General features: G+C 49.1%; 2 protein-coding genes across 6 annotated transcripts in view; both read right to left on the bottom strand.

Annotated features, from left to right (window-relative positions):
* LRRK1 (leucine rich repeat kinase 1) overlaps window positions 1-9,909 on the bottom strand; it is a 121,877-nt gene extending 111,968 nt beyond the window's left edge. Inside the window, exons 1-2 of one of the 4 annotated variants that reach the window (XM_059180165.1) lie at window positions 9,499-9,909; window positions 4,243-4,459 (exon numbers count right to left, since the gene is read on the bottom strand). In XM_059180165.1, coding sequence (XP_059036148.1) covers window positions 4,243-4,339 — 97 coding nt within the window. In that variant the 5' untranslated portion in view covers window positions 4,340-4,459; window positions 9,499-9,909. Of the gene's footprint in view, window positions 1-4,242; window positions 4,842-7,386; window positions 7,582-9,498 lie in introns of those variants that run through there. The other 3 variants (XM_059180167.1, XM_059180166.1, XM_059180168.1) reach the window with 3 other exon arrangements.
* A 2,681-nt stretch (window positions 9,910-12,590) lies between these two features.
* ALDH1A3 (aldehyde dehydrogenase 1 family member A3) overlaps window positions 12,591-26,233 on the bottom strand; it is a 37,085-nt gene continuing 23,442 nt past the window's right edge. The window contains exons 10-13 of one of the 2 annotated variants that reach the window (XM_059180163.1): window positions 23,383-23,547; window positions 22,049-22,206; window positions 20,702-20,776; window positions 12,591-14,470 (exon numbers count right to left, since the gene is read on the bottom strand). In XM_059180163.1, coding sequence (XP_059036146.1) covers window positions 14,398-14,470; window positions 20,702-20,776; window positions 22,049-22,206; window positions 23,383-23,547 — 471 coding nt within the window. In that variant the 3' untranslated portion in view covers window positions 12,591-14,397. Of the gene's footprint in view, window positions 14,471-17,746; window positions 17,829-20,701; window positions 20,777-22,048; window positions 22,207-23,382; window positions 23,548-26,233 lie in introns of those variants that run through there. The other variant, XM_059180164.1, reaches the window with a different exon arrangement.

Raw genomic sequence — 26,233 nt, 5'->3', positions numbered from 1 at the left:
GGGGGGGGGGGGGCGGGGGGGGTGAGGGTGGGGACGTGGGAGGTGGGTGGATGGGGGAGGTGCGGAGGGGAGGGAGGGGCAGCAGGACTCCCTGGGATCCCAGGAGGTCTGGGAAGAAGGTGAGCAGAACAGATCTGGTTCTTCTGCTGGGGACACAGCCCTGGGCGGTGGGTGCAAATATTCCTCCATTGGTTTCAGAAAGAAACGGGGAGGAAAGAAGCCAGTTGGAGCAACGTTGGCCTTCAAAGTGAGCACTGAGTTGTGCCAGTTAGGTGTGCCACAAAACATCGGTATTTAACGAGGCAACACTTTTAAAAATAAATGGCAGTGTTATTCTGCCAGCTGCAAATGTAATGCAAAACAAAGCAACACAGAAAGGGAACACTGCTCAGTGCAGAAAACATAAACCCTACTCAGGAGCCAAGAGCAATGGCTTTGATCTCCAGGTGACTGTGTTACCCTGGGAATGTGCCCTGCCCCCAGGCTGTGGCCTGGTCTTGGTGTGCAGATTTGTGTTTTGTGAAAATAAAATCCAAACATGGGACGTTTTTTGAAATTGGGCCTGCAGAGCTTTGGGGTCAAGGGGAAGGCCAGCAGGGGGGATTCACCAACCCCACCCCTCAGGACGGCCCATCAGGGCAACTCCACGTTCCAGTGGTACACAGGCTTCAGGCAGGAATTCCTGCAGGCTGCTTAACCAGATAAATAACAATATAGAAGTACAACACATCGTACTTTTCAAAGGATTGAAGCCCACCAACTCCCATCACCGCAGACAGGACAGGCACCTCTGTCTGCATCCACAGCCCTGGCCATGGCCTCCTGGTGGATGGATGGAGCTCTTCATTTGGGCTCCCCCACGTGACTTGCTTTGGCCAAGGGCAACAGCGTGCCATTCTGGGCCTCGGCCTTAAGAGACCTGGTGTATTTCTACTTTCTCCACTGGAGTCTCTGCCCCTGGGGGTGGCAGGTTTGCGGGGGGGGGGGGGGGGGCAGGGACGGACGTCATTAACATTAATGCTCATCACTTTAGCTAATGCGGTTAGTAGTGGCTCTTAAACCCAGAGTCACAGGTAATAGATGAAACCTTCTCAATGCCTGTGAGGTCCTACGGAGGTCCCCGCGGGGATACTGTGCTGAGGAAGAGACAGACAGGAAGGGCAGGGGAGGGTCCTCCTCAGCCCTCACTCTTCCACTGCTGTGGGGGGAGGGGGTGGGAGGTGCTGGGGAAGGAGGGGTGGGGCTGACGTCTGGCCACCAGGTAAACAGTCCATGGCCAGCAGGATGGGAGTGCTGAAAGGTTTCATCCCCTCCCTCAGCTCCGATGGCCGCTCTCCCCTCTCAGAATATGGGCACCTTTGCACTCCATGCAGTCCTCATGAGAACTCAGTCACTCTTATAATTCCTTAATAGAGAATATAATTTCCATAAAGCTGAGCCACAGGACAGAACTTTCCACTGCATTTCAGGCTACTTGCCTCTTACCTTCGTCAACTCTGCGGTTTAGGTGTTTTGTCTGCACATAAACACCTCCCTCAGCAATCCGGGATTCTCAAGACATCACCTCCCATGTGGGTCCCCCTCCCTCCAACCCCAGCATCTAGAACAGCACCCAGTGGGGGCTACATGACTCCCCTAGGCTTCTGTCCTCTTGTGCGTGTTCTGTGGTTCACTCAGAACAGAATAGTGGGGGGTCCTGAGATTCCCCTGGGGAAGAGGCTCTGTAGCAGAAAAGGCATTTCTGAGCTGCTTCCTCCAGCCTGGTGGGGAACCTACTGTAGGAGCAGGGGCAAGTCCAGACAGATCTCAAAAGGAAAGAAAAAAAAAATGGGGGCTGGGGAGTCTCAAGCTGGGCCTCCCAGAGCATCTGAACATTTTCTGGGTATCTGTCCTATCTCGGGCCTGGAAGGCGGGGCTGGTTCCAGGTCTGTTCGGTGTCCCTTGGCCCAGGTCCCAAGGATCTGTAAGACTCAGTGGGGATCCCTGGGCCCCTCAGAAAGCCATCATATCAGCCTTGCAACTCTATGGGTAGAACAGAAGGTCAGCATGGCCTGGGCATCTATTAGAAACAGAGAATCTCGGTGTCCTCAGACCGACACAGTAAGAATCTGCATTTCACCAAGGTTCCCAGGGGGACTCGAGTATATATTGCAGTTTGAGAAGTTCTGTTCTGTGGGACCCAAACACTGTAGACCAGTTGATTCTCTGCACATTAGAATCATGGAAAGGGGGTAGAAAAATTTTTGTAAATGCCCATACTTGCCCTTCCCCCAAAATGCTGCTCAAGTGAGTCTAAAGGGTGCCTGGGCATTGGTGGTATAGTCACCCCCCAGTGTTTCTGGTAGGGTAAAGCCCTACTCATTTAGGTCATTAGATCACCAACTCCTGACCAGGAAGGGGACAGGGCAGATCCCCTCTGGGACTTTTCCGGCCGACACTGTCACCCACCCAGTAAGCCCCAGTGTCGCCGCCCCATCCTCCTTCCTCAGGATTGCTAAGAGGAGAGACAGGTGGGATAAGGGAGCTGGAAAGTGAGGCACTACTCAAAAACCCGATATCGTGTTCTACTGCAGGTCACCTTGATCTCAGGCTAACAAGGGGAGGCCTTTCTAACGAGTAATGGAAATAAGACATATATCTTTTAAGACAGAAACAACTGTTCAAAAGATGCGAGTCGAACATTCTGAGAACATTTAGTGCTCGGCGATGTCGAGAAACCAATTCTTAATTGGTTTCTCAATTCTCACCCTTTCATAATTTGATTTATGTGCAAAGCAATCTTCCAGAAACATCACCCTAGTTAGCTTTGGGGCATTTTCAATGGAGAGAGACACTCAAGTTAATGAACAAAGTGTTTGCCCAGCCAGGCACGATGCTGCACCCCTAACTTCATGGCCCTCTCAAACCCTCTCAAACCCCACATGGTGGCCTAGAGAATTCTAGAGCTAAGGCAGGGTTCCAATAACAGTTCCGCCACTTACAAATTGTTGACCTCCACCAAGTGTCTATGCACCTTTTACTCTCAATTTCCTTGGCTATAAAACGGGGATAAATGACCATTTTCTAGGTTGTTGTGAGGATCAAATGAGACGATCTCCTAAAACACCAAATCCAGTGCCTGGTATGCACCCAGGGCCAAATACTTTTCATTAACAGTGTCAATGCCAGGGGCACCTGGGTGGCTCAGGGGGTTAATTAAGCCTCTGCCTTCAGCTCAGGTCATGATCTCAGGGTCCTGGGATTGAGCCCCACATCGGGCTCTCTGCTCAGCAGGGAGCCTGCTCTCCCCCACCCCCGCTGTCTGCCTCTCTGCCTACTTGTGATCTCTCTCTCTGTCAAATAAATAAATAAAATCTTAAAAAACAAAAACAAAAACAGCGTCAATGCCATCCTCTCAACTTGGGTGAATGGTGTTAAAAGTGGTACAACTCTAGCAGAACTCTGGCAATCCACAGAAAGAGGCTTAAAAGTGTTCAAACCTAATAATCGCACTTCTATACACGCATTTTACGGAAATGGTCTCAAACCATGTAGAAAAAGATGGCAGTGGGATGGTTTTGGAAGAGTCAGTAAACAGAAGCAACCCTAATATTCCCACACATCCGACAGGGGATTAAGGACTAAGTCGATCACTTTATACAGTGTTCCCACATGATATGGTGTTTTACTAGATCACATGAGCTAGGTGACTGGCAAAGTTAGGAGAAAAAAGTAGGATACTAAACTGTATACACTATAAAATTAAAACAAAATCCGATATCGTGTTCTACTGCAGGTCACCTTGATCTCAGGCTAACAAGGGGAGACCTTTCTAACGAGTAATGGAAATAAGACATATATCTTTTAAGACTGGACGAGAACGTACCAAGCTATTAGCAGTTCTTGGATTTAGGGCAGTGGGACTCCTGGCGAGTATTTTCCCCCTACTTCTCTTTATTTTTCTTTCTTTTTTTTTTTTTTCAATTTTTCTTTAATAAACATGCAAAACCAAATCCCCATTAAAAAAGCTTTTTAACCAACATGAAGTAATGCCCTGATTCTTAAGGTCTTTGGCTCCATAATAAATTTTGTCCCCCAGCCCTTCAATGCTCAGAATTTAAGTGAGAATCCCAAGATATACTTTATGATGAAACTTTCGCCGAGTCATTGGCCTTTTTAACCTTCAGTCGAAAACCCTTTGCTCTGGACTCCCGGCAGTACACGAACGGCAGGTGACGCCCCGGGCCAGTCTGGGGCTCTTACCATTACGGGTCTCCATGGCACGTTCCGGACACACAGCTGAGCCCTCTGGCCCCACACACCAGTACATGCTGGGCGGTCGCCGAGACATGCCAGCCATCGACTCTTGGGTGGCTGCTCTCCGAGTCAGTCCTCGCCTGGGTCACCGCCGCCACCGCTGCCCAGAGGATGGACTAAGGCACAGACGCACAGTCATGGCTGAGCAGAAAGCTGTCTGGTTCTGGTGGTGAAAAATATAAAATCAGAAAGTTTCTTCTTGTCAAGCCCCTTCCTGCTCCCTTGCATACATTTACTATTTTGTGTCGCCCTTTGGCGTCCTTCTCCTTTGCCAACATTCCTTCTTGCATTCCATCTGTCTAGCCACGCCCACTCAGGTGGGGGCAGGGAAAGACGGAGCTCCCCCCACCCAACCTTGCTCCCCAGGGATCATGGCTACTTAAAGAACAGCCTCGAGGGGTGTCCGGGTGGCTCAGTCGGTTAAGCCTCTGACTCTTGACTGTGGCTCAGGTTATGACCTTAGGGTTGTGAGACTGAGCCCCACACTGGGCTCTGCAATGGGTATGGAGCCTGCTTAAGATTCTCCGCTTTTCCTCCCCAACACCCCCCTCCCTGCTCATGCTCTCTCATGCTCTCTCTCTCTCTCTAAAACGAAAACCAAAGAAAACAGTCCCGAAGAAACCCCAACAATTGCAGACACCCCTGATAAAGGGTTCAGTCATTGCTCAAACAACATGTTAAGGTTGTCAATAGCACAGGAACACCAATAAAACTAAATGAGGCTTCTGCTTTCCGAGGTTCACACTCTGAGTTAGGGTGGGGCAGACGCACTTCACAACTGAACACAACAGGAGACCTTCCCTTTGCCCAGAACAAACTCTTCCGGAAGCCCGGAGGCGAGATTGTAATCGCAAAGAGGCAAGCAGGCAAGGATCCCGAAGAGAAGAGGTCCAGAAGGCGTTGGTACTGGTTATGAAGACAAGTCTGTCTGAGCCCTGGGGGATAACAGAAAGGAGCCCTACATGTTTTGCCTGCCTGGGTACCTTTGGCCGTAGCTGGAGTCATCAACTTGGGGTCTGGGGTTCTACAGGCATCTAGCGGGTAGAGGTCAGGTTCATTACTAAACATCTTATAATATACAGAGCAGCCACCCACAACAGAGAATTATCTAGCCTGAATAGTTCCAATTATCTGGAGAAACCCTGAGTTAGATTAAGCTTGATCTCCGCAAACTAACCAGACTGTGATAACTGCTGAACCAGGGTGTTGCTCTCTCATGCTGGGCTCCCACTGAGCCTGGGACGGGGGGGTGGGGGTGGGGGGTGGGGGTGTCCCCCAACACAGGTGCCTATCCTGCTATAATGATTAAATCTCCAGATCTGCCTTGAGGGCAAGACCCAGGTCCAGCTCGGGCCTGGCATGGGATAAATTGTACAATGAGAGGGAATTACTATGTGAAATGCACGTATTTCTATTAGTGTTTGCAGAGTCTATCTATATGTAAGTACAGGGTCATTAGCTATTATCCTCTGAGACAAATAACGGAAATGGAAAGTGATCTAGTGTAGTAAGAAAAAAATAAATGAAGGTCATGTAAGTCATGCCCAAGACAATATGGAAAGGAATAAAGCACAATCTGAACATCAAAGGCTTAGACCGTCTCTGTCACATGTCAGCAGTATGACCTCAAGCCGAAACTTACTTACATGTGTCTCAGTTTTCCCATCTGTTAAAAGTAGACATGCACCCTCTCACCCAGGTGACCTTGCAGGGTTGCTGTGTGATTTCAAATAAGGTAAATTTTTCCGCAGTCACTTTCTATAATAGGGACAGAAGTGGTCCTCCCCTAAGTACCAGCAGGAGGCCAGAGAGACCATCTAATTATCAAGTTCAGAGACAATATCAATGCTGGAGGGCAGACACATGGTCTCCCCACCGAGCAGGTTATAGACGGTGTCCTGAACAGTGTGGGCCCTGAGCAAGCCACAGAATAAGGCTAGGAGGGCACTGGAGCTTTCTCATCTTAGGTCCTGGAAATCAGGCCCAGGTAGGCTAGACTCCTACAGGCAGGGGAAGGTCAAGGAGCTAGGAAACCCCTCCCCTAGAAGCCATGTCCATTATGACCCCCCCCCCCCCCCACGTTTCTGAACCAAAGAGTGAGAGGTTGCAGCAAACCATATTTAGGAAAACCTGTGTTTGGAGTCTGGGAGCCTAAACAATCCAAGGAAGAATGATCCACCTGGACAAAATGTAGGAGACCATCAAAGCTTTCTAAATTGTAAAATTTGATTAGGCAAACCAGCTTGAGGCAAGAACACAGCAAAGCACCAAACCATCTCATCTCTGTTTTAATCTAAAAGCTCCGAATCCTACAGCAACATTCAGAAACCAAGGAACACGGTGGCCACCTGCTTTCAAACATCTCTTAAAATCAGCTACCGCATCTACCCAACAACACCTTAAAAAAATCCAAATGCTGGTAGATGTTCCTTCTGAAAACAGAAGTGTCTTGCCATAGAATGCTTTTAAGTTAAAAAAAAAAAAAAAATCTTTAAAATATTTTAGGCCAACCCTTGCCCAGCACATTTTGTTCCCCTTTTCATTTTCAGTTTCCTTTTGAAAATCTCTTTACCGATGGAGGATATTACAACTGGAGCAGTTTTTCAATTGTAATTTGTATGTCGGCTTAGACTCTAAGGTAGAAGTTTTAAAGTGAGGTAACTCAACTTTTGCTTAATCTTCGCCCTCAAACGGATCTTTGCTTCTTCTTACTTCCTTTGGGTTCAGACCAGTGCAACAAATCATGGTTATAACTTCATGTCTTGTTTTCATTATGGTGTACACATCCTTAAGAGGGCTTTAAGAGGTTTTCTGTCATGATCATTTTAATACCTTTTAAAAACCTCACCAATTTTTCATTTGCAATCTTTATACTGGCATTAATGAACAATACCTGAATACTTAATGGGAAAAAAGGGGGGGGGGAACCTGACATTCATTGGGCAAATGTTTTTATTGGGCCCTTTCTATGAGGAGGGAACTCCATGAGTTCAGGAAACTTTACAGCTTGTGGGGAAGGCACAGTTAAGTGAGTGCTTGCTACAAAGTTTCTGACAGAGGAGAAAGGCAGGAGATTCAGGACCTGCTCACCTGTCTTTTCAGGAGACTTGGAAAGGATTGCCAGTACCAAAGGGCTGGAAGACGCTTGCAAATGAAGCATGTTAGCCATGCTCATATTATCCAGTAATTTTCTGAATGAAAAGTGTGGTGGTAGAGATGCTTGATCCAAAGTCTTCAATATCCCTTTGGCACTATTAGCCTCCCCTGATCAGTTACTGGCTTGTCTCCAAAATGTGCTTAATGGATTCATGGACATCAAAATAACAAGGAGCTGCAGACAAGAAATGTGTAGGTCTCAGTCCCAGATGAACACCCAAGGGTTTGGGAATAGAAGTTCTTCATGAGTCTGAAACCACACATAAGTTACACCTGTCCATTAGCCATTCGATTCCTGTGCCGGTACGTACTGCTCACCTCTTAGTTCTGGCAGAGAAGAGCAGCAGTGAGCAATGCTGGTGCCTACAAATGGTCTCGGACCCCTGGAGCTCCAGTAGAGTGTGCCAGGCAGTTAAAGGAGAGAGCTAATAAATGAAGAAGGACCATAATACCAGTGGGGACCCCAGATGGACACTGAGCAAGGGATGTAAAAAAGAGGCTGGGTTTAGAGGGGGGTGGCTGGCCCTGTGAAGAATCAGGGGTCAAGACAGCAGACACCACATGCTGGAGAGTGAGATGGGCCGGGGTGGCTGGGGCGGGGGGACTGTGGTAGGGTGACATGGGCAATGGTCATGTGGTTCATGATGCCAGACTCCAAACAAACCGAGGGAAAGGAGGTATCCTATATTTCATGCCAGTCACAAGGAGAAATTATTGTAGGGCTCTAAGAAGAGGACTGACACATTCTGATTTACCTGGTTTTTTTTTTTTTTTTTTTTTTTTAAATCACTCTGGATGTCAAATAGAGAACTGGAGAGGGGAGGATTGTAATCATACAGAAATGGGTGCTCCTACTTTAGACTAGGATGAAGACTGAGGAAGAAGGGCTAGACCCAGACACACAGGCAAGCCCAACTCAACTTGGTAACAGACTGAATTCAAGGGATGAGGAGACAGGTCAGAGGAAAATTCCCAGCAACTGAGCAACTGAGTTGAATATGGGCTTATTCCCTGAGATGTGGAAGCTTGGGGGCAGGAATGTTTGGCTGACCCCAAAGCCTCCTTTAGGGACAAGTCAGGTGTGAGGTTTGTATGTCTGTAACTTAATTTTTCTATTCTTCCCAGACAGAAGCAAAAATACTTAGTCAGTCTAGTCGACCGTTTAATGTCTGGGTACCTCGTTACAATGCTGACTGGCTGGCAAACTGTAAAAAGAGTGTATTCAGTGAGAACCTTGCTAAAAGGTTCTCGGGCTCCTGTTTTCTCTATCTCTGAACCCTGTCCATGTGTTTGGGGAGAAAACTTCCTGGCCTCTAAGCATGCAGGGACAAGGTGGGCTGGCCAGAGGTCCCCAGATTCTCCCTTACCATCTCCGTCTGGCCACCAGCCTTCCCAGGCTCCCTCCTTGCCCTGTCCTGGACCTCACTCATCTCTGCACCCCTGCCAGGCAAGGTGGCAGAGATGGCGGGTTTTACGGGGACCTGCCAGAGCCTCGTCCCCCCTTGGGCAGAAGCCCGGCCCAGGCTTTGCAGGGCGGGGTGGGGGTGGGGGGCTGGAGCACTTGGCAGACCCTCAGAAGCAGCCTCCCCCTCCTGCCCCCGGGGGGCCAGAGATCCTGGGCAGAGCCTCCCCGCCACACACACACACACACACACACACTCACCCGCACGCTGGTTTGCTCACACTGGGCCCGCGCGGGGCTGAAGGAAATGTCTGCAGAGACGTGAGACGTAGGTAGAGACGCCCTATGTCTCTTCCCGACTTTTGTTTTTTTGCTCCTGCTCCCCTAGCCCCGGCCGCGGCCCGCGCGGGATTTCGGGGTGGCCCTCCAGGGCCCCGCACCCTCCCCCACTCCGCGGGCCGGGGAGGCCGCGGGGCCACGAGACGGGGGTCGCCCGCGCCCTCGGTGCACCCCCCCCCACCCCTCCCGCAAGGGCCACCTCCGCGGAGCACGCGACCGCCCGGAGCGCGAGCCTGGGCTGAGGGGGCCCGGGGCTCCTCGAGACCCTCCGCAGGAGGCTGCCAGGGGGCCGGACGGGGGCTTACCTGCGGCGGCGGCGGCGGGGCAGGACCCGGGGCGCCTGGGACGCGGGGCTCGGCGCGTGGGGCCGGGCGGGGCGGACACCAGCGGGCCGGGGCCTGGCCGTCCCCCTGCCCTCCGCCCCCTGCGCCTCCGGCCGCGCGCGCCGGGGCCGGGCCGGGCCCAGACGCACTTCCTCAATCCTGCGGCCCGCGGGCGGGAGGCGCGGAGAGCGCGCACGGCAAGGGTCGGCCGCGGCTGCTGAGGCCCGCGACGGGCACAGGGCGGAGGGTCCTTGTGGTGGCCCGCCTCGGTTTCCCCAGCCGGAGGTACCCAGATGCACCGCTCCTGCCCGGGAGACGACGGGGCCCGTGGGCCCTTGCAGCGCGAGGTCTCCTCCAGGTTTGGGTACCCTGCCCGCTCCTGGCGGGGCAGGCGCAGCGACAAGATTGGTCGGTTCTCAGCTCAGCCCAGCTTTCACTGTCCCCTTGGCTCTGCTCTGGGACAAAATACAACGACTAACGTCTGACTTGTACTAGGTGTAGACTCGCAGTAAATACTTAAAAGTCAGGCAAATATTCATTTACGTACAATTCCGTATAGGGCAGTATAAAAATATATATTTTTAATGCTTTTTGTATTTTGCAAATTGTGCCCCTCCCGTTACAAGAATGTATTTAATTATGGATGTACATATAAAGATGTCACTATTTGGTGAATCATTGTAAATGGTGTGGGCTGTTTTAGTAGGAAGACAGGATGGGATGTTGGCAATTTGTTTTGTTTCGACTGAATGTAAGTATGTTCATCACACCGCGGAGGCCACTCTGAAGGCGGATTGTAGAGACGCACGCCCAGGCTGCGGACAGCCCTCAGATTTGGCTCCACGTGCCAACCCCAGAAAGAGAAGTCTGCTCAGAAAAAAAACAGATGGTCCTATGGTTCTGCAGCTTGGCAGGACCCGCGCCCTAAACGCTTCTCGTGTAACGTTACATGAGATTTAGGGCAAGACGGAGGCAAATCCCCACCCCCCTCACTGCCATTTCACAAAGGCCGGGCGGACGCAGGGCCCCCGCACGACCCCCGCACGACGTCGCGGACACTCTGAGCAGTGGCCGGTTGGCTAGGGCACCCCTGGGGTAGCCTTGCTGCCCCCAGCTCTCCTGCCACGAAACGCCCTTGCAAAAGGGTGGATGCGGTTTTCAATCCTGTCCTCAATACTTCGGTCCTAACGCCAGAACTCAAAAGGCAGGAGTGGGATTGCTACCCAAAAGTCCCTAATAATTTGCAGGGCGTGGCGTCGCAGTGCTGAGGGAGCGGGGCAAACCCTGCGCCGCGCCTCTACGGCGCGCGGCCGCGCCATCTAGCGGTACCGCGAGGAAGAGCACGCCCAGTGCCCGGGCGGACGCTGGAGCTCCTGTGGCCAATGTGGTTGGGGCAACTCAGCTTCCCTTTTTCAAGAGTTTGGGAATAGAAGCTAGGGAATGTCTCCAATGTAAAACAAAACAAACAAACAAACAAAAAAACAAAAACAAAAACAAACAAACAAACAAAAAAACCAGCCGACTGGAGTGTTTTGAGCTGGTTACATCTCAGCATTTAACTCTATTCATTAGGCACGAGTTAGTCACAGGTTTGCACGGGAAGGTTATTACAGGTCAGTTAAGATCTCTTCCTACTGCTTCGTGGTCACTTCCCCTAACAACGCTGACTCGTGTCTTCTAGCTTTTGCTCTGCGTACCCAGGTTCTCAGCACCTCAGTTGGAATGACCGCTCCTAAGGTATAACCAGCTGGAAGCTGCCTCCCCCACCTCACATTTGGGCCTCCTGAAGGTCTAGTGGCTGACTGCTACCTTGCCATCCCACCCCCACAGCCTTTTAGTCATTTCTTCGGCGGCGAACTTAGTTTCCTCAGACATTTTTCTCTGGATACTTTATAAAAAAAAAAATCCTTTATCATCAGCATTTTAGGCTTAAGTCAGATACATGCTAGGGGCAGGACAGTAATAATTCTTTGTCCTCTACCAGGAGAAGCTAGGACATTCCATAAGGTCCACTTTGAGAAAATGTGCCCCCCTCCTGTGCACCCCCCACCACATGCACACCCATGACAGCCAGTGTGTGTCCCAGAATGGTTCCCTTCAGAGAGTAAACCAGTAAAGGAAAAATAAGTAAACCAAAAAAGGAAAAATAAATAAACCAGTAAAGGAAAAGGCCATTTTCCTAGAATGTTCTGCTCACACTGAGATTGAGAAATGAAAGTTTTCTAAATACATGAATACCTATGTAAGTGGATACATTAAGCGAGATCTGATCCAGGCCTCTCTTAAGTGTTCTCTTAAAAGGTGGCACCTTGAGGGGCGACTAGGTGGCTCGGTGTGTTAAACCTCTGCCTTCAACTCAGGTCATGATCTCAGGGTCCTGGGATCGAGCCCCACATCAGGCTCTCTGCTCGGCAGGAAACCTGCTCCCCGCCCTCCCCCGGCCTACTGTGATCTCTCTCTGTGACAAATAAATAAATAAAATCTCTCTTAAAAAAAAAAAAAAAAGTGGCACCTTGTCACCCCATAGCCAAAATGATCTTGGATGATCAACATCAAATACACAGATGTAACTGGATGGACCTAACCGAGTACAAGGGAAGCTCTTGATCCAACCTCAGTGTCAGCTCATGACTTGGTGACTGAGGCATGTTAGAAACTCAAGGTTGGGTCAAACCCAAACACCAAGATCCTCATGACAAAGATGGAAACATGTGCAGACGGCAGCAGAATGCAATATTTTCTCTAACCCCCTGTGCCAACCTCCCCACCATTTTCCAGACTCACCTGCTCATTAGTAAAAGGACACTTGGGCAGCTTAGGTGACAGCTTACACTTCACCAGCTAAGTCGTGGAGCCTTTGAGGCCGAGCTCCCTGTCTGCTTAACCCGCAAACACAGATGAGTGGGTTTCACACTCAGGCGAAATGTGAGGCCTGATCGATTGAGCAAATGGAATTTGAATCTTAAGCCACAGATACTGCTTTATGGCAAGCCATTTTGTACATTAGCTCTGAGAAAGAGAAAGGTCTGCCGCAGAATTAAAGTGAGTTTGGTCCTTAAATGAAAAAAAAATAATGTTTGTCAAATATCCGATTTTATTTTATCATTGTTGCATTGTCAGACACAATCGGTAGTTGGGGGTCAGAATTCCCAGGCCAATAGATTTTTCTGAAACCATACCACAGGAGTAAACCTTAAAAGAAGTGAAATCTATTACTATATAGATTTCCATTTCTAAATACAGTATATTACAGAAGGTTGAATATACCACCTCTGTTTACTTACAACTATAAAAAGATACATTAACTATACCAATTATAAATAATGTAGCATTTCATAATAAAGGCATTATTGTACAACGAGAGAATAAGAACCCTCTAATGTATTACTAACAAGATTAGTGTCTATAGTTGCTTGAGATAAAATCCTGAAAATTCAGTGTATGAAGTCAACCCCTGACCTAGCGAGTTGCTGACAGTTTAAGTGATAAGTGTTAACTGTTGCAGAGAAGGTGAATTGCATATTGCCTATTTCTGACAAGAACGACAACCCCATTCCATACAGGACTTTCTTTTATCCATCACACTGGTTTTGACGTTTGTCATCTTCCTGCCCTCCCCCCCCCCAATTTAATTCTCAAACATAATTTAATTCCAAAATAGAAGCACCCTCAGAAAAGTAACTAATTAGTAACAGTGGAAGTATCCAAACAGCGCAATTCCATTTGGTTTTGTTCTTTTAGAAGCAATTGGGGAACACTTTAAAACTTGGGATTGCACAGCATTTGCAGATATAAAGAGGAAAAGAAACATTCACAACATGTTAGTGCAGTCCTCAGGCCACTTGAGTACTGAGGGACCCAGTTCTTCCACGGAGTCCCGGTGTTATTTGTTAATTAATCATTAATATCAAAATAGGACTTTAAAAAACCAAGTGGTATTAAAGCAACAGCCTTTCCAGTTGTGTATGCTTTGCTAATCTAACATAGATCACCAAGCTGGAGACATAGGGAGCTACACAGGCAGATCATAAACCGTTAATGCAAGTAGCAGAAATTCAGAATTTGTAAAAGGGAATTATGGCTCTGGTTTGTAAAATGCAGTTGCTAAGCTGTCATCACTAGGTCACCAGCAGCAAAGGTGACACTAGCGATGTTTTCTGCCTAAGAAAGTGCCTTGGTTAAGGTCGCCCGTGACATAGCTTTAGATAAGCATGTTGGGCACTGATTCGGTCATATTCCAAAAGGAGTTTTCGTTTTAAGCGGAGTCCCATGGTCAATGTCAAGAGGCAGTCCTTGAAGAACCCACGTCCTTTCACACCCAAGACCTTCAGTACCTTTCCATGGCACCTGCTTCCCCAAAGCGCCCCCCATTGGATCCTCACAATCCTGTTCGTATGTTTTGAACTTCGTTCTGTTTCTTTTCCGCTAACTGGTAGGAGGCGCTTGGGTCATGGACAGATAACCCCGAGAAGCCGCAGGTGCAGGGCCCTGTTTGCAGAGCAAGCCGGGCGTTCTTCTCAGTTCTTAGCGGAGTCAGAATCGGCCAAACGTTTTTAAGGGACCTCTGGAGACTTCAAATACCACTTCCCATTGGCCACGCCCCGAGCCCCTTCACTGTCCCCCCGGGGGACCTGGTTGAAAGGGAGAAACAGAAAGGGCCCCGAGCTCGATCCCCAGGCGGGACTGCAAGCCCACATATACAACGGATGGGTCACTAAAACAGGAGTGTGAGAGGAAAGTGGAAATCATTCAAATCCAGTAGATTTAAAGTCTCCAGCGCAAAGGAACCCTGGGAAGACGGCAAATGCAGTTTTTTCTTCGGCAAAGTTCGATCTGCCACATTCAGCTGTCAGATGTTTGAGGAAGAAGCCCGCCTTTCCTTCAGGGGCTCTTGTCATCGAGTTTGATGGTGACAGTTTTCACCTCTGTGTACTCAGCCAGTGCGTACTCACCACTGCGATCACAGAAAAGAGGAGAATATAAAACAGGCATGTCACCTTGCCATTCTGTCGCCACTGTGTTCTAACGCTTGGCTGGCCAATTACTCAGCTGGGCAGTTTGGAGTCGGCGCAAAAGGTCAGAATGTGATGACTTCACAGGGGAATATCCAGGACGGTCACACCATCAGTATGTTTGAGTAACTCGATGTATAACTTCAGTTTAAATATGAGGTTTTCTGGTGTGTGCTGCTTTGGAAATATTCAGAAAGACTAAGGGTTTGCCTTAAATGGATGAAAGGGATCAGGGGGAGGGGAGAGGTGGATCCCCTGGGTGGGGAGTACAGAGTGAAAAGAGGACCCACGTGGGTGGACAAGGAGGGGACCGGGGGATGTGGCCAGAGGATCCACAAGGAAGAGGGATATGGAGGGGCCCAGAGTGGACCTCCGGAGACCACAGCCGGCGACCAGCTGTAGGGGGAGTCAGGCCAGCCCAGAGCAGTGAGGGGAGCAGATGTGGGCACAGACTAGACACGCAGGGGGGCCACAACCTCTGAGTTTGCATCTTTGCCCTGTGTCCTTTCTCTAAGTCTTGCAGAGCCCAGGGGCCCCTTCTCAGGTATCATGGGCCTTCCTCAGGGCAGCTCCCCTTCCCAGAACTGAGATGCAGCCTTGGACAGATTTAAATGCCTCTACGACACGTTCTCTGCGGTTAGGTAAATACAAATGTGTCCCTGTTGAGGAAAAGAGCTCAAAATTGAGGCAGCCACTGGAGGGTCTGCAGAGTCCCATTTCCTCCCTTCGATCCGTGGCTCTCAAAGTGTGGTCTCAGTGCCTCAGTGACACCTCCGAACTTGCACCAAATGCAGATTCCCAGGCCCCCTACTCTTCCCCAGGGGTTGACAGAATAATGCCCCAGAGTCAGGGTGATCCTATCTGAGCCCTCCAAACTGGTGTTAGGTTACGCAAAAGGGGATTAAGGCTGTAGATAGGATTAAAGTTGCCAATTAACTGGCTTTAAAATACAAGGTTAGGGGCGCCTGGATGGCTCAGTGGGTTAAAGCCTCTGCCTTCAGCTCGGTTGTGATCCTAGGGTCCTGGGATGGAGCTCCGCATCGGGCTCTCTGCTTGACGGGGAGTCTGCTTCCCTTCCTCTCTCTCTGTCTGCCTCTCTGCCTACTTGTGATCTGTGCCTGTCAAATAAATAAATAAAATCTTAAAAAAAAAATAAAAAAATAAAATACAAGGTTATTCTGCATTATCTGGGTGGGCCCAATGTAATCACCAGGATCCTTAAAAGGGTACAAGGGAGGCAGAAGAGAGTCAGAGGGAAATTAGACTGCAGGAGCAGGGTTTAGAGGGCTGCAACGGTGTTGCCTTTGAGCACAGAGGACAGGGCCGCCAGCCAAGGAATGTGAGGAACCTCTAGAAGCTGAAAAAGACAAGAAAACATATTCTCCGCCTGGAGGCCCCAGAAAGAAATGCAGCCCTGTGCATGCCTTGATTTCAGCTCAGTGAGACCATCTGATTTTTAGCCTACAGAACTGTGTAAAATAGTTTTTAGTTAGGTTGTTCAAACCACAAATTTTGTGATAATTTATTGTAGCGGCAATAGAAAACTAAGACACCTACTGAAGTGGGGCCCAGAAATCCGTAACAAGCCAGGAGATTCTGATACTGCTCAAGCTAGAGAACTACTGGCTTAGACCTATGCAGGCAGGTAATTAGGCCTTCCTAAGCCTCCAATTCATTATCTTTAAAATGAGCATACCATTGCCTCCTTGACCTTATCTTGTTTGGAGATGATTTATTATAGAGCATCTCCTACGTACAGGTAAAAAATAAAGGGTAGGGGTGCCTGGATGGCTCAGTCCTTAAGCATCTGCCTTCAGCTCAGGTCATGATCCCACAGTCCTGGGATCGAACCCTGCATCGGGATCCCTGCTTGGCAGAAAGACTGCTTCTCCCCCTCCTGCTCCCCCTGCTTGTGTTCCCTCTCTTCCTGGGTCTCTGTCGAATAAATAAATCTTAAAAAAAAAATTAAAAAAATAAATAAAGGGTAGAAAGTATTATTATTTCTTAATTAATAGGTCATTAAGATTTTTTTTGGTAGTTCCCTGAAACAAATAGTTCAAGAACCCGTGAGAAGGAGTGAAGTATTTTGTAATCTTTTTAAAACATAACACAAAATATAAAAGCCATACGCAGAACACTGAATTCAATTTTTGCAGAGTGGAAAATCCATTTCAAACCCCCCCCCCCAAAACAAATGACAAGCTAGAAAAAAAATTACAATCACAACCCTGTGTGGGAAACAGTGCCATTTTCCTTCATATACAAAGAGCTCTTAAAACCCAATTTAAAAAGCCCACAAACAAATGGAAAAATCAACAAAGGGCATGAACAGTCCGTTCACAGAAAAACAAATACAGATTACTAGTAAGTGTGAAAAACATGCTCAACGCCCTTGCAATTAAAGACACACAAACCAAAAGACCAGAAGTTCATTTTTCATGGAGCAGATTACCCAATTTTAGGAATTTATTCTGAAAATAATCTCCCACAAGTGCATAAAGATTTATGCCAGAATGGTTCGTAATAGGAAAAGCCCTTGGATATAACACAAAAGTCCATCACAGGAGACCCTTAATAAAAAGAATGGAGGAATATCCAAAGCCCATTCTCAAGCCCCCAAAATAGTTAGCTCCCATTTCATTTGAAAACAGAAAAAATGGGGCGCCTGGGTAGCTCAGTGGGTTAAAGCCTCTGCCTACGGCTCAGGTCATGATCTCAGAGTCCTGGGATGGAGCCCGGCATTGGGCTCTGCTCAGCAAGGAGCCTGTTTTTTCTCCTTTCTCTCTGCCTGCCTCTCTGCCTACTTGTGATCTCTCTGCTAAATAAATAAATAAAATCTTTTAAAAAAAAGAAAAGAAAACAGAAAAAATGCACTGCAAAGAAAATACACAAGTAAATTCTAAAAGTGAATATCTAGTATTGCGTTGTTAAAAACGCAAAGTAGTTAATGATTTAGCGATTTCGTAAAGAAAAGTAATAAACCAAATGATGAAAGCACATTCAGTTACTTAGCTGATTAACTAATCAAGTCCAGTCTTAAACCATTCCTGTAGGATGAAGTACACGAATCACCTTATTCTTCCTATTCCTGCAATTCCTGCCAAGGTTCAAGTTCTGGACCCCCTGTGGCATCTCCTAATGGGTTTCTTGACCAGTCCTGATGGTCTTGGTGCTCCAGGCTAATCATGAGCCCGGCCCTTCTCCTCTTGGACCCCACCAGAACTTTGGCAGGGGAAGGTGTGATCGCTGCTCTGGGTTCAGAACCCAGCACGTACCCCAAAGGTGCTCATTAAATATTGGCTAAGTAAACAAATGGGGGGAAAAAATGAGTGATGGGACCGTGCTTATCTCTGACAAACGGGATTAAGGATCCGCGGAGGGAGGCCTAGCTTTCCACCCCTCTCGACTGTGTGGATTTTTGTTGCTTGTTGTTGCTGTGATTGCAAAACCACCAAGAAAAGTGCCCAGGAGGAAGAGAACTTGGAGGTTTCATCCCAAGACATGCACAGGACAAGATCCCCGGAGGGGCTTGTGGGTGGGCGGCAGAGAGCCAGCCCAGTCCAGGCTGCCGGGGCTGGGGAAAACCACGGAATCCCCCTCCCCGTGCTCCAGCACACAAAAGGAGAACTCGATGGAACATGAAGACATTAATCAGAGACCAGTGCAAATGGAAATTGGTTTTCAAGTCAGTTTCCAGGCCCCTTGTGAATTACGTTAAAGTGCTTTATCAAAAGCCTTGAAAAAATATATGCCAAGGGTCAAAAAAACACATGGAAAAAAGTCCCGGCTGGGATGAGAGCCGCACTCCGCTCTGCGCCCTGAGCCAGACTGGGGTGCTGAGGCCCTGAAAGCCAGTTAAAACCAGGGGTTGGAGGTGGGTGGAGACACAAATGACACAGGTGAGGAAAGCCATAAGCCAGAGTCGGTGTGAGTTAGTACACACTAGAAGTCAGGAGAGCCCCACACACCCTTTCTGCAGCTTCGACATCCAAGGTCGTCTGCTTGGGGCCCCAAACTCTTACTGCAGCAGGAAGCTGCATCTGGCCTCTGGGGGGAGGACCGTGTGGGGTCCTGGGTCCCCTCCCCATCAGTCATGACCTGACTGGTTGAAGGCAGCTGATCAGAGGAGATAAATGACCACGTATGCCCTGTCTGGCTTCAGTCCATGTGGCTTACAGAGGTGACAGCCCCGCTGAGCAAGGCGTTGTGGTGTGGTGGGCCCAAGGGCTCAACCCCGCCTCTGTCCCTTACTGGCAGTGTGACCCCTGGAAAGGCAGGGATCCTCCCTGGCATCCCTGGGGTAGTACCCGGAAACATGGGTAGTTAGTGGTAGTAGTAGGCATCTACAATGGATCCAATGTTTGTGTCCACCTAAAATTCCTACACTGAAGCCCCAGCTCCCAATGGGAAGGTATTAGGAGGTGGGGTCTTTGGGAAGTGGTTAGGTTAGGAGAGTTGGAATCCCTCATGAATAGGTAAATGTCCTTAAAAGGGAGATCCCCGAGAGCTCCCTCACCCCCTCCACCATGTGAGGACACAGTGAGAAGACACCCTTCTATCCACTAGGAGGGGAGCCCTTCCCAGACCCCAGATCTGCTGGCACTTGGATCTCAGGCTTCCAGCTTCCAGAATGGTAAGCAATCAGTGTCTCCTGTTTAAGCCACCCCGTCTACACAGTATTCTGGCATGGCAAGCTGAACAAAGACACACCATCTTGTGGACTGTCGTGAGCACGGCGTGAAGGCACCCGTGAAAAAGTGTTCATACAGAGCCTGCACTGTCTGTGCTCAGTACCGGCCAGCGGTTACCCGTACTGCGGCTGGTGGCGGGCCTTGACAGGGACCCAGGTAACCCCAACCCAGGCCCCATGCCTCTCTCAAGCAGGAGGGTGTGGAAACTGAAGCAGAGGCACATAGAACAGAAAACAGACAAGCCATGTGGGATGAAACATGATTTCTACAAAGGGTTCTCACGGCTGAGAATTTACTGAGGTTCCCTGAAGGGGAAACGTCATAGGCATGAGAGGGACACCAGTGGACATGTTTTCCTCAGATGTTTGGATGTTTCTGGCATATTTGCCATGACTGGATCAAAAAGATAGACCAAGATTGGGGGCGGGACCCCAGTTCCATGGAGAAGAGTCGAAAGCATTTGTTCAGGGAGGGAAGCCAGCCCCGTTCTCTCGTAACGTCCTTAGGAAGAATCGGGAAGGGGAGCTGCCCAAGGGCCCTGCGAAGGCCCAAGCTGAGGGGAAGCCTCTGAGTTCTCCCATTGGAAGATCTACAAACAAGTACGAGGTAATGCATTTGTATATAAATAACACACACTGTTTAACAAGGAGTAAGAGCTCGGAGCCCTCTGAAATGTTCCAGGAGCAGCCCTGCCTGTTGTCACAGATGGTACCCCTGGGAAGAGGGATCCCAAAAGCTGTTTGTCCACAAAGGCTAATAAAAACCACCAAGAAGGACGTGGGAGAGAAGGCCTTGTCCAGCTGGAAACGACAGTGTGTCCACTCCTGGAACGCTCTGTCCGGCTCCGTGCCTGGACCTTTTATCTTGGGCCAGACACAAGAAAGCCTGTCCATGACTCTCTGCCCACGGAGTGCCTCTTCCCAGCGGGCAAGATGGAAAGCAGCCCTTTGGGAGCATGTGGTGGATTTGAGGGAGCCATGAAGGGCTCAGAAGTAGGTCTCCCAGAGAGGCATGGAGAAGGAGTCAGAGTACCCCGAATCTGCCCGCAGAGCCTGGGAGAGAGCCTGTCTTCCTTGCTGAGGGCTGGGGTTTGTGTGAGTCTGGCAAAAAGTGCCCTTTTCCAGTTCTGCCCCCGTCCTCGTGTGGGGAGCCTGGGCCAAGTCTCTATTGGTATCTCCATGTGTTAGGTGCCGGGGAGGACATGGAAGCCGAGGCGAGAGGTTGGTCCCAGGGCCCGAAGGAGCGGGGTATGAGGATAAGGGTGGAAGACAGCAGAAGCGGGAAGGCAGCAGGGACAGAGAGGGCGAGAGAGATCCATCACAGCCCCGGAGGGAAAGGGGCACCAGCCGTCCTGGCATGGCTGACACAGTGGGGCATGAGGCAAGGCCGGTGGACTAGAACACCTGCCCGCACTCCTGCCCACTGCGAATCTAGGGTGTGTTTTGTTCACCTGCCCGCAGGCGTGCGAGAGCAAATACTTACAGTTCTCTGCCATTTCCTGACATTTTAAAGCCACCAAATGGAGCCTGTGCGTAGATGGCGTTATAGCAGTTGATCCTAGAGGAGGAACGAAAGATGCTCACAATTACCGGGGGAAGGCCGACCAGGGTCATGGGTGTCCCCGCTCTCAGGGGCCTGAAACAGACCGTTGCCTAAAGGATGACTTTCTGTCAAAGTTTTAGTAATGACAACAGTGGATTTTCAACTTCTACCTTTGCATTCTTCCCACCAGAAGCTAAAATTTAAATATTCCTTAAAATTTTTTTTTTTTTTTTAAATTTTGGGGCACCTGGGTGGCTCAGTGAGTTAAGCCTTTGCCTTCGGCTCGGGTCATGATCTCAGGGTCCTGGGATCGAGCCCTGCATTGAGCTCCCTGCTCAGCGGGGAGCAGCCTGCTTCCCCCTCTCTCTCTCTGCCTGCTGCTCTGCCTACTGTGACCTCTCTCTGTGTCAAATAAATAAATAAAATCTTTAAAAAATTTTTTTTAATTTTAATTTATTTATTTGACAGAGAGAGAGAGAGAGGGAGAGCACAAGCAGGGGAGGGCAGCAGGCAGAGGGAGAGGGAGAAGCAGGCTTCCCACTGAGCAGGGATTCTGATGTGGGACTCGATTCCGGGACCCTGGGATCATGACCTGAGCTGAAGGCAGGTGCTTAACTGACTGAGCAACCCAGGCACGCCTAAAATCTAAATATTCCTAAGCATAAAGCTTTTCGCCAAGATAGGAATGGAATGTCAAGGCGAGAAGAAAGAAGAGGGAAACTGTGGCATCGGGGAATAAGATTTAGCTTTGAAATTGGCCAGACCTGACCTCAAAGCTCTCCTGCTTCTTGGCTTGTAAGGATTCTGGGCTTGTAACTTAGCCTCTCTGAGCCCCAAAGCTCTATCATCGTTCTAGTGAGGATAATGTCATTGGCAAGATGACTGGGGAAGCAGGGACTTTGGTTCACATTTCAGACAAGACCATGCACTGCTTTTAGAGTCAGAATAAAAAATAAATGTGGAGGGAGTGGAGCGCGAGGGACAGCACAACACGGCAGTTAGCAACAGGGACAGCGGAGCTGGCCGGCCGTCTCTGGGCTCTGCTCTGCTCTGTACCAGCTGTGTGACCCTAGGCAGATCACCCAGCCTCTCTGTGTCTCCATTTCTTCCTCTGTTAAACAGGACAATGATGGTGGCCGTCTCAGACGTGGTCATGAGGATGGACCAAAGCTCTAAGACAGTGCTTGGCCCGGAACATGTGACTAGAAGCTGTCTGTCCATAGACGGGCCGTGAAGCGAGCAAGCCAGCCACTCCGGAGAGTGGAGACGCATGTATCTGCTACTCACCATACGGTTCCAGACTCCAAGGCGGAAGCCAGCTTCAGTGCTTTGTCGAGGTTTTTTGTGAACACAGCTGCCGTGAGTCCGTATTCAAGGCTGTTGGCCCTTTTTATCACTTCTTCGATATTTTTGAACTTCAGGATTGGCTGCACCGGTCCAAAAATCTAATGTGGAATTGCAAAAAGGGCGGTGAGAGGGGCGTCCGGATGAAGGGCGTCCGTTCTGAGCAAGTACGGCCTTCATTTCATCCTGAGCGCTCACACGTGTGAGGAATGAGGACTGGAGAGCAAAGAACCTGCGGAGATCTTTTGAGCTACTGGACAGTTGACATCTGAAGGGAAGGGTTACGACTAAGCCGAACTTAAGATACCAACCGAAAGCATGTTCCAGGCTTCTTTTTCTTATTGTCATCAGGGCTTCTGAGAAGCCCCATCCTGCTGACGTGCCCATAAGACAAAACTTGGCGAGTTTTTTTGTGGGAAGTTATTGCTGAGGGGGTTGTAGGGCACAGCTGTAGGACTGTGTGCCCCGGCCTCTTGGCGGTACGTTTTCCATCAACAAGGCACCATAAAATGTCTCCCTAATAACTCCCAGGGGACGGAGGAAGACATTGTTCCTCGCAATGTAAAATAAAAATAAAAATCCCATAAAAACCTCCAGGAGAAAGTCTATAAAATACCCACACAGGAAACGCTCAGCGGTGATTCACTTTTTCTGCGTCCCAAAACACCTCACAGCCCAGGGTCCGACCCTCCAGGACCCTAGGTGGGAACCAGTGACCATCCAGACTAACAGTGAGATTGAAAGACCAAGTTAGAATCCCACTTTTATTGGAGCGGGGTCTCCTCAATTTCCAGCATTTCCAAGGATGCTCGTGACAGAAAACTTCAAAGAGAATTCCAGCCCCGATGTGTTCTTTGAATGAACACACTTTTCATTTTAATTCAGTCTAGAGGGGCTGAAGGCAGCTTTAGGCTGTGAATCCACTGGTAAAACCCAGAGGGGGCAAGACCCCTCCACCATGAGCTAACCCGAGGATGTGTTAAAAGAAAGGAGAGGGACTGAGGCTCCCCAGAGACATGTAAAATGGGGGGTTTAGGACAAACTCTACAGCTGCTATAGAGAGCTAGGGGTTCCCAAAGGCAGGTAGGCAAGATGGCTTCCCTCAGAAACCAAAGGAGAGGAAGAAAGCCACGGGAGAAAGGAAAACTATCCCCTCACAATGACCTCCGGGGTCCCTGAGCCCTGGAGAAGACTTCTCTTTGTAAGACCCCCTCCTCTCGCCCTCCCACCCCACAAGAGCCCCCTGGAGATGAAGATTTTCCTGCCACCTCCAGTACCTCCTCTTTGGCAATGCGCATGGTGTCCGTAACTTCTGAGAAGACAGTGGGTTTGATGAAGAGCCCCCTGTCTTCCATGGCTGAACCCCCACATTCCAGCTTGGCTCCCTCCTTCTTCCCACTCTCGATCAGATCGAGGATTTTGTCAAACTGCTTTTGGTCTATCTGCAAAACACAAGGAGAGGTATGGCTTGAAGTCCTTTCGGGTGGCGGCTGCCATCTTATGGGTCCAACGGCCATTCACATGATCAGCTGTCCTACCCCTAAGTGTTCTTGTCAAGTCATAATTCACGGGACAGATGTGCCTTGTATGTGAATATTCCTCTGATGCACAAGTCTAGGCTTTTTGGAGCAGGGGAGAGATGGGGAGATGGGCTCTCCTCATCCGTTCCCGTGTACTGTCTATCCTACCACCCACCCCTTCCATGCTATTAAGCAAACCTCTGAAATGGTGACATTCTTTGCTCTCCCAACTTCTTGCATCCTGCAAGGGTTGTTCGATTTCGCAAATAAAATTACAAGGCACCCAGTTAAATTTGCGTTTTTGGAAGACTTTCTTAGCATAAGCATATCCCAAGTCACGATTGGGATATGCTTATGCTAAAGAAGTCTTTCCTTATTTGGGATATGCTTATGATTTAAAAAAAAGTCTCCTTTGCTCATTTAAACTTCCAGTCTAGCTGAGTGTCACGTAGGTTATCTGGAAGCCCTGCCCTCTTCTTACAGGGCATGTGGGATGAGGGTGACAGTTGTGGAATTGCCCATCCATGGTGCAGAGAAGGGAGAAGGAAAGCTGACCACCTCACCCTGTACCTCCAACCCCCAGCCTAGTATAGAAAGCCCTTCCAAGTTTCTTACAAGGGCACAAAAACCAAGGTGAAAAACAGGATAGATATCAGTTACCCTTTGGGTAAAAAAAAAAACCAGGGGAAATGAGAGCACATATTCATACTTGCTTCTATATCCATAAAGAAGTTCTGGAGGGATACATGAGAAACTAAGACTGTGCGATACCCATAGAAGGAAGGTTAAGAACCAGGCCTATGAACGGATAAGGGGGGATGGAAGAAAGCCTTTTCTCCACTGACCTCTCTATGTGTTCTAGGTTTTAACCCCTGGGAATGTACTCCCACCTAAGCAAGTAATTCAAACAACTCCAATGATTCCAGTAATATCTCAAGGTTCTTTCAACTTCTCTTGGGTGAACCAAGTTTGGGGTTAAAAGTTCCAAGATACCCTTCCCTCCTCCCCAGAGGCCAAGATGGTTTGAAGGGCTTCACCAAATACAGGTCCTGAATGGCTATGACCATTTTCTGTCTGTCTGTCCTAGGGGCAGTGCTGGGTCCCCGAGGAAAGCCTGCATATCCAGACTCCATTCTTCCTGATGAGTCCATGTGAACACATTGTCTCAATCTAATAATCCCCCAAGAAATGTCAGCTGGTGCATTCCTGTGCTGGAAGGAGAACCTTCCAGAAGTAAAGGACATGGCCGGGCACAACACCAGGGATAGAGTCCGGCAGACTCCGAAGGACAGGTTGGAAGCTACACTTGGCTCTGCTGCAGAGGGCACCGGAACCACCCCCACCAGGTGTCTTGTGCAATGTTTATGCGCCTCGTTGCTCAGTTGCCAAATAAACCTGAACGATTCTGGAGCATTTGGCTGGCTGTCTGCAGTGGACACTGATCTAGGTCAGCTAGCTGTGTAATAGGCAGGAGAAAGACAGGACTATTTGGACAGCTGTAAATCCTCTCTGAGTAAAAATCTTATTACAGTAGATGAAAAAGCACTTTGGGAGGAAAAAAATCCAACATCGTCCTAAAATAATATGCTGAGGTTAGGCGGCTTAAGTGAGCTTTCAGAAGGACTTTTAGCAGCAGCATCAAAAGCACCGACGAAATCAACACCCATTCTGTTTGAATCTGCTCTCTTGGAAGAGATTTCTCTATCTGGCTTCAGAAGTCAAGCCTGGAGCCTTGGAAAGAGACTTACAAATAATGATGGGGTGAAAGGTTTCCTTAGTATGGGATCAGCTCGCATATTTCCCACGGAGTCTGAATTAGCTTTACAACCACGGTGGATTTGATAATGGCTTGTGGCCATGTTTGCATTCAGACCTGAAATCCAACCGAGGTCACTAGACAACTTCGTGTCGCTGGCCATTAGGTTTGGAGTTGAGGTCTGGCAGGGTAGAGGGTTTTGGCCACAACTGGGATGCTTCTCTCCACCAGGGTCACGTGGCATTGGAGCCGCCGTGCATGTGGGCTGGGGCTAGGCAAGGATGGGCACAATGGCCAGAAATGCACCTTTTCCCACATGGTCCTCCCCCTTCCCCAGCCAGGGCACCCCCACGGGATGGTTAAGCAAGACCTGATAGACATGGCCTGAAGTCATGCACTTCTTTTGCCACCTGGATCAGGGAGCCTGTCATTGAATGCTCCCCTTGCCTCCACCTTTAAAAAATAAACTTATTAGGTATCTTGAAATATTCACACTATTCATCCATTACTTCCATTTTCCAGATGGGGACTTCCACAAAGTCACAGAGCCAAACTTGTGTGGCTTCCCATGTAAACATGTGGTGCCAGTGCAGTGCGGAAGCAGTGAGCTCCCGGGACAGACACAAGTACAGAGTCTGGACATGTGATTTGCAACTTCGTGGCTGGGGCAGGACTTTGGCTCCCAGCAAAGCGGGTTGCTGTCGAGCTCTATTTCAATAATGCATGGATGGTCAGGCCGCTCTCTTTTAAATATTTATCCATCTGCTGTACTGCATAATTAGTAAGAAAGTGATACATGATGTGCCCTTTTAAAGAGGTTATTAAACCTCGCGGTTATGATCATTTTCATCC

This window comes from Mustela lutreola, chromosome 7 (genome assembly GCF_030435805.1).
Source record: "Mustela lutreola isolate mMusLut2 chromosome 7, mMusLut2.pri, whole genome shotgun sequence".
Taxonomy (NCBI): domain Eukaryota; kingdom Metazoa; phylum Chordata; class Mammalia; order Carnivora; family Mustelidae; genus Mustela; species Mustela lutreola.
Note: the sequence above shows the minus strand (reverse complement) of the source record. Positions and strands in the feature narration are given on the sequence as shown.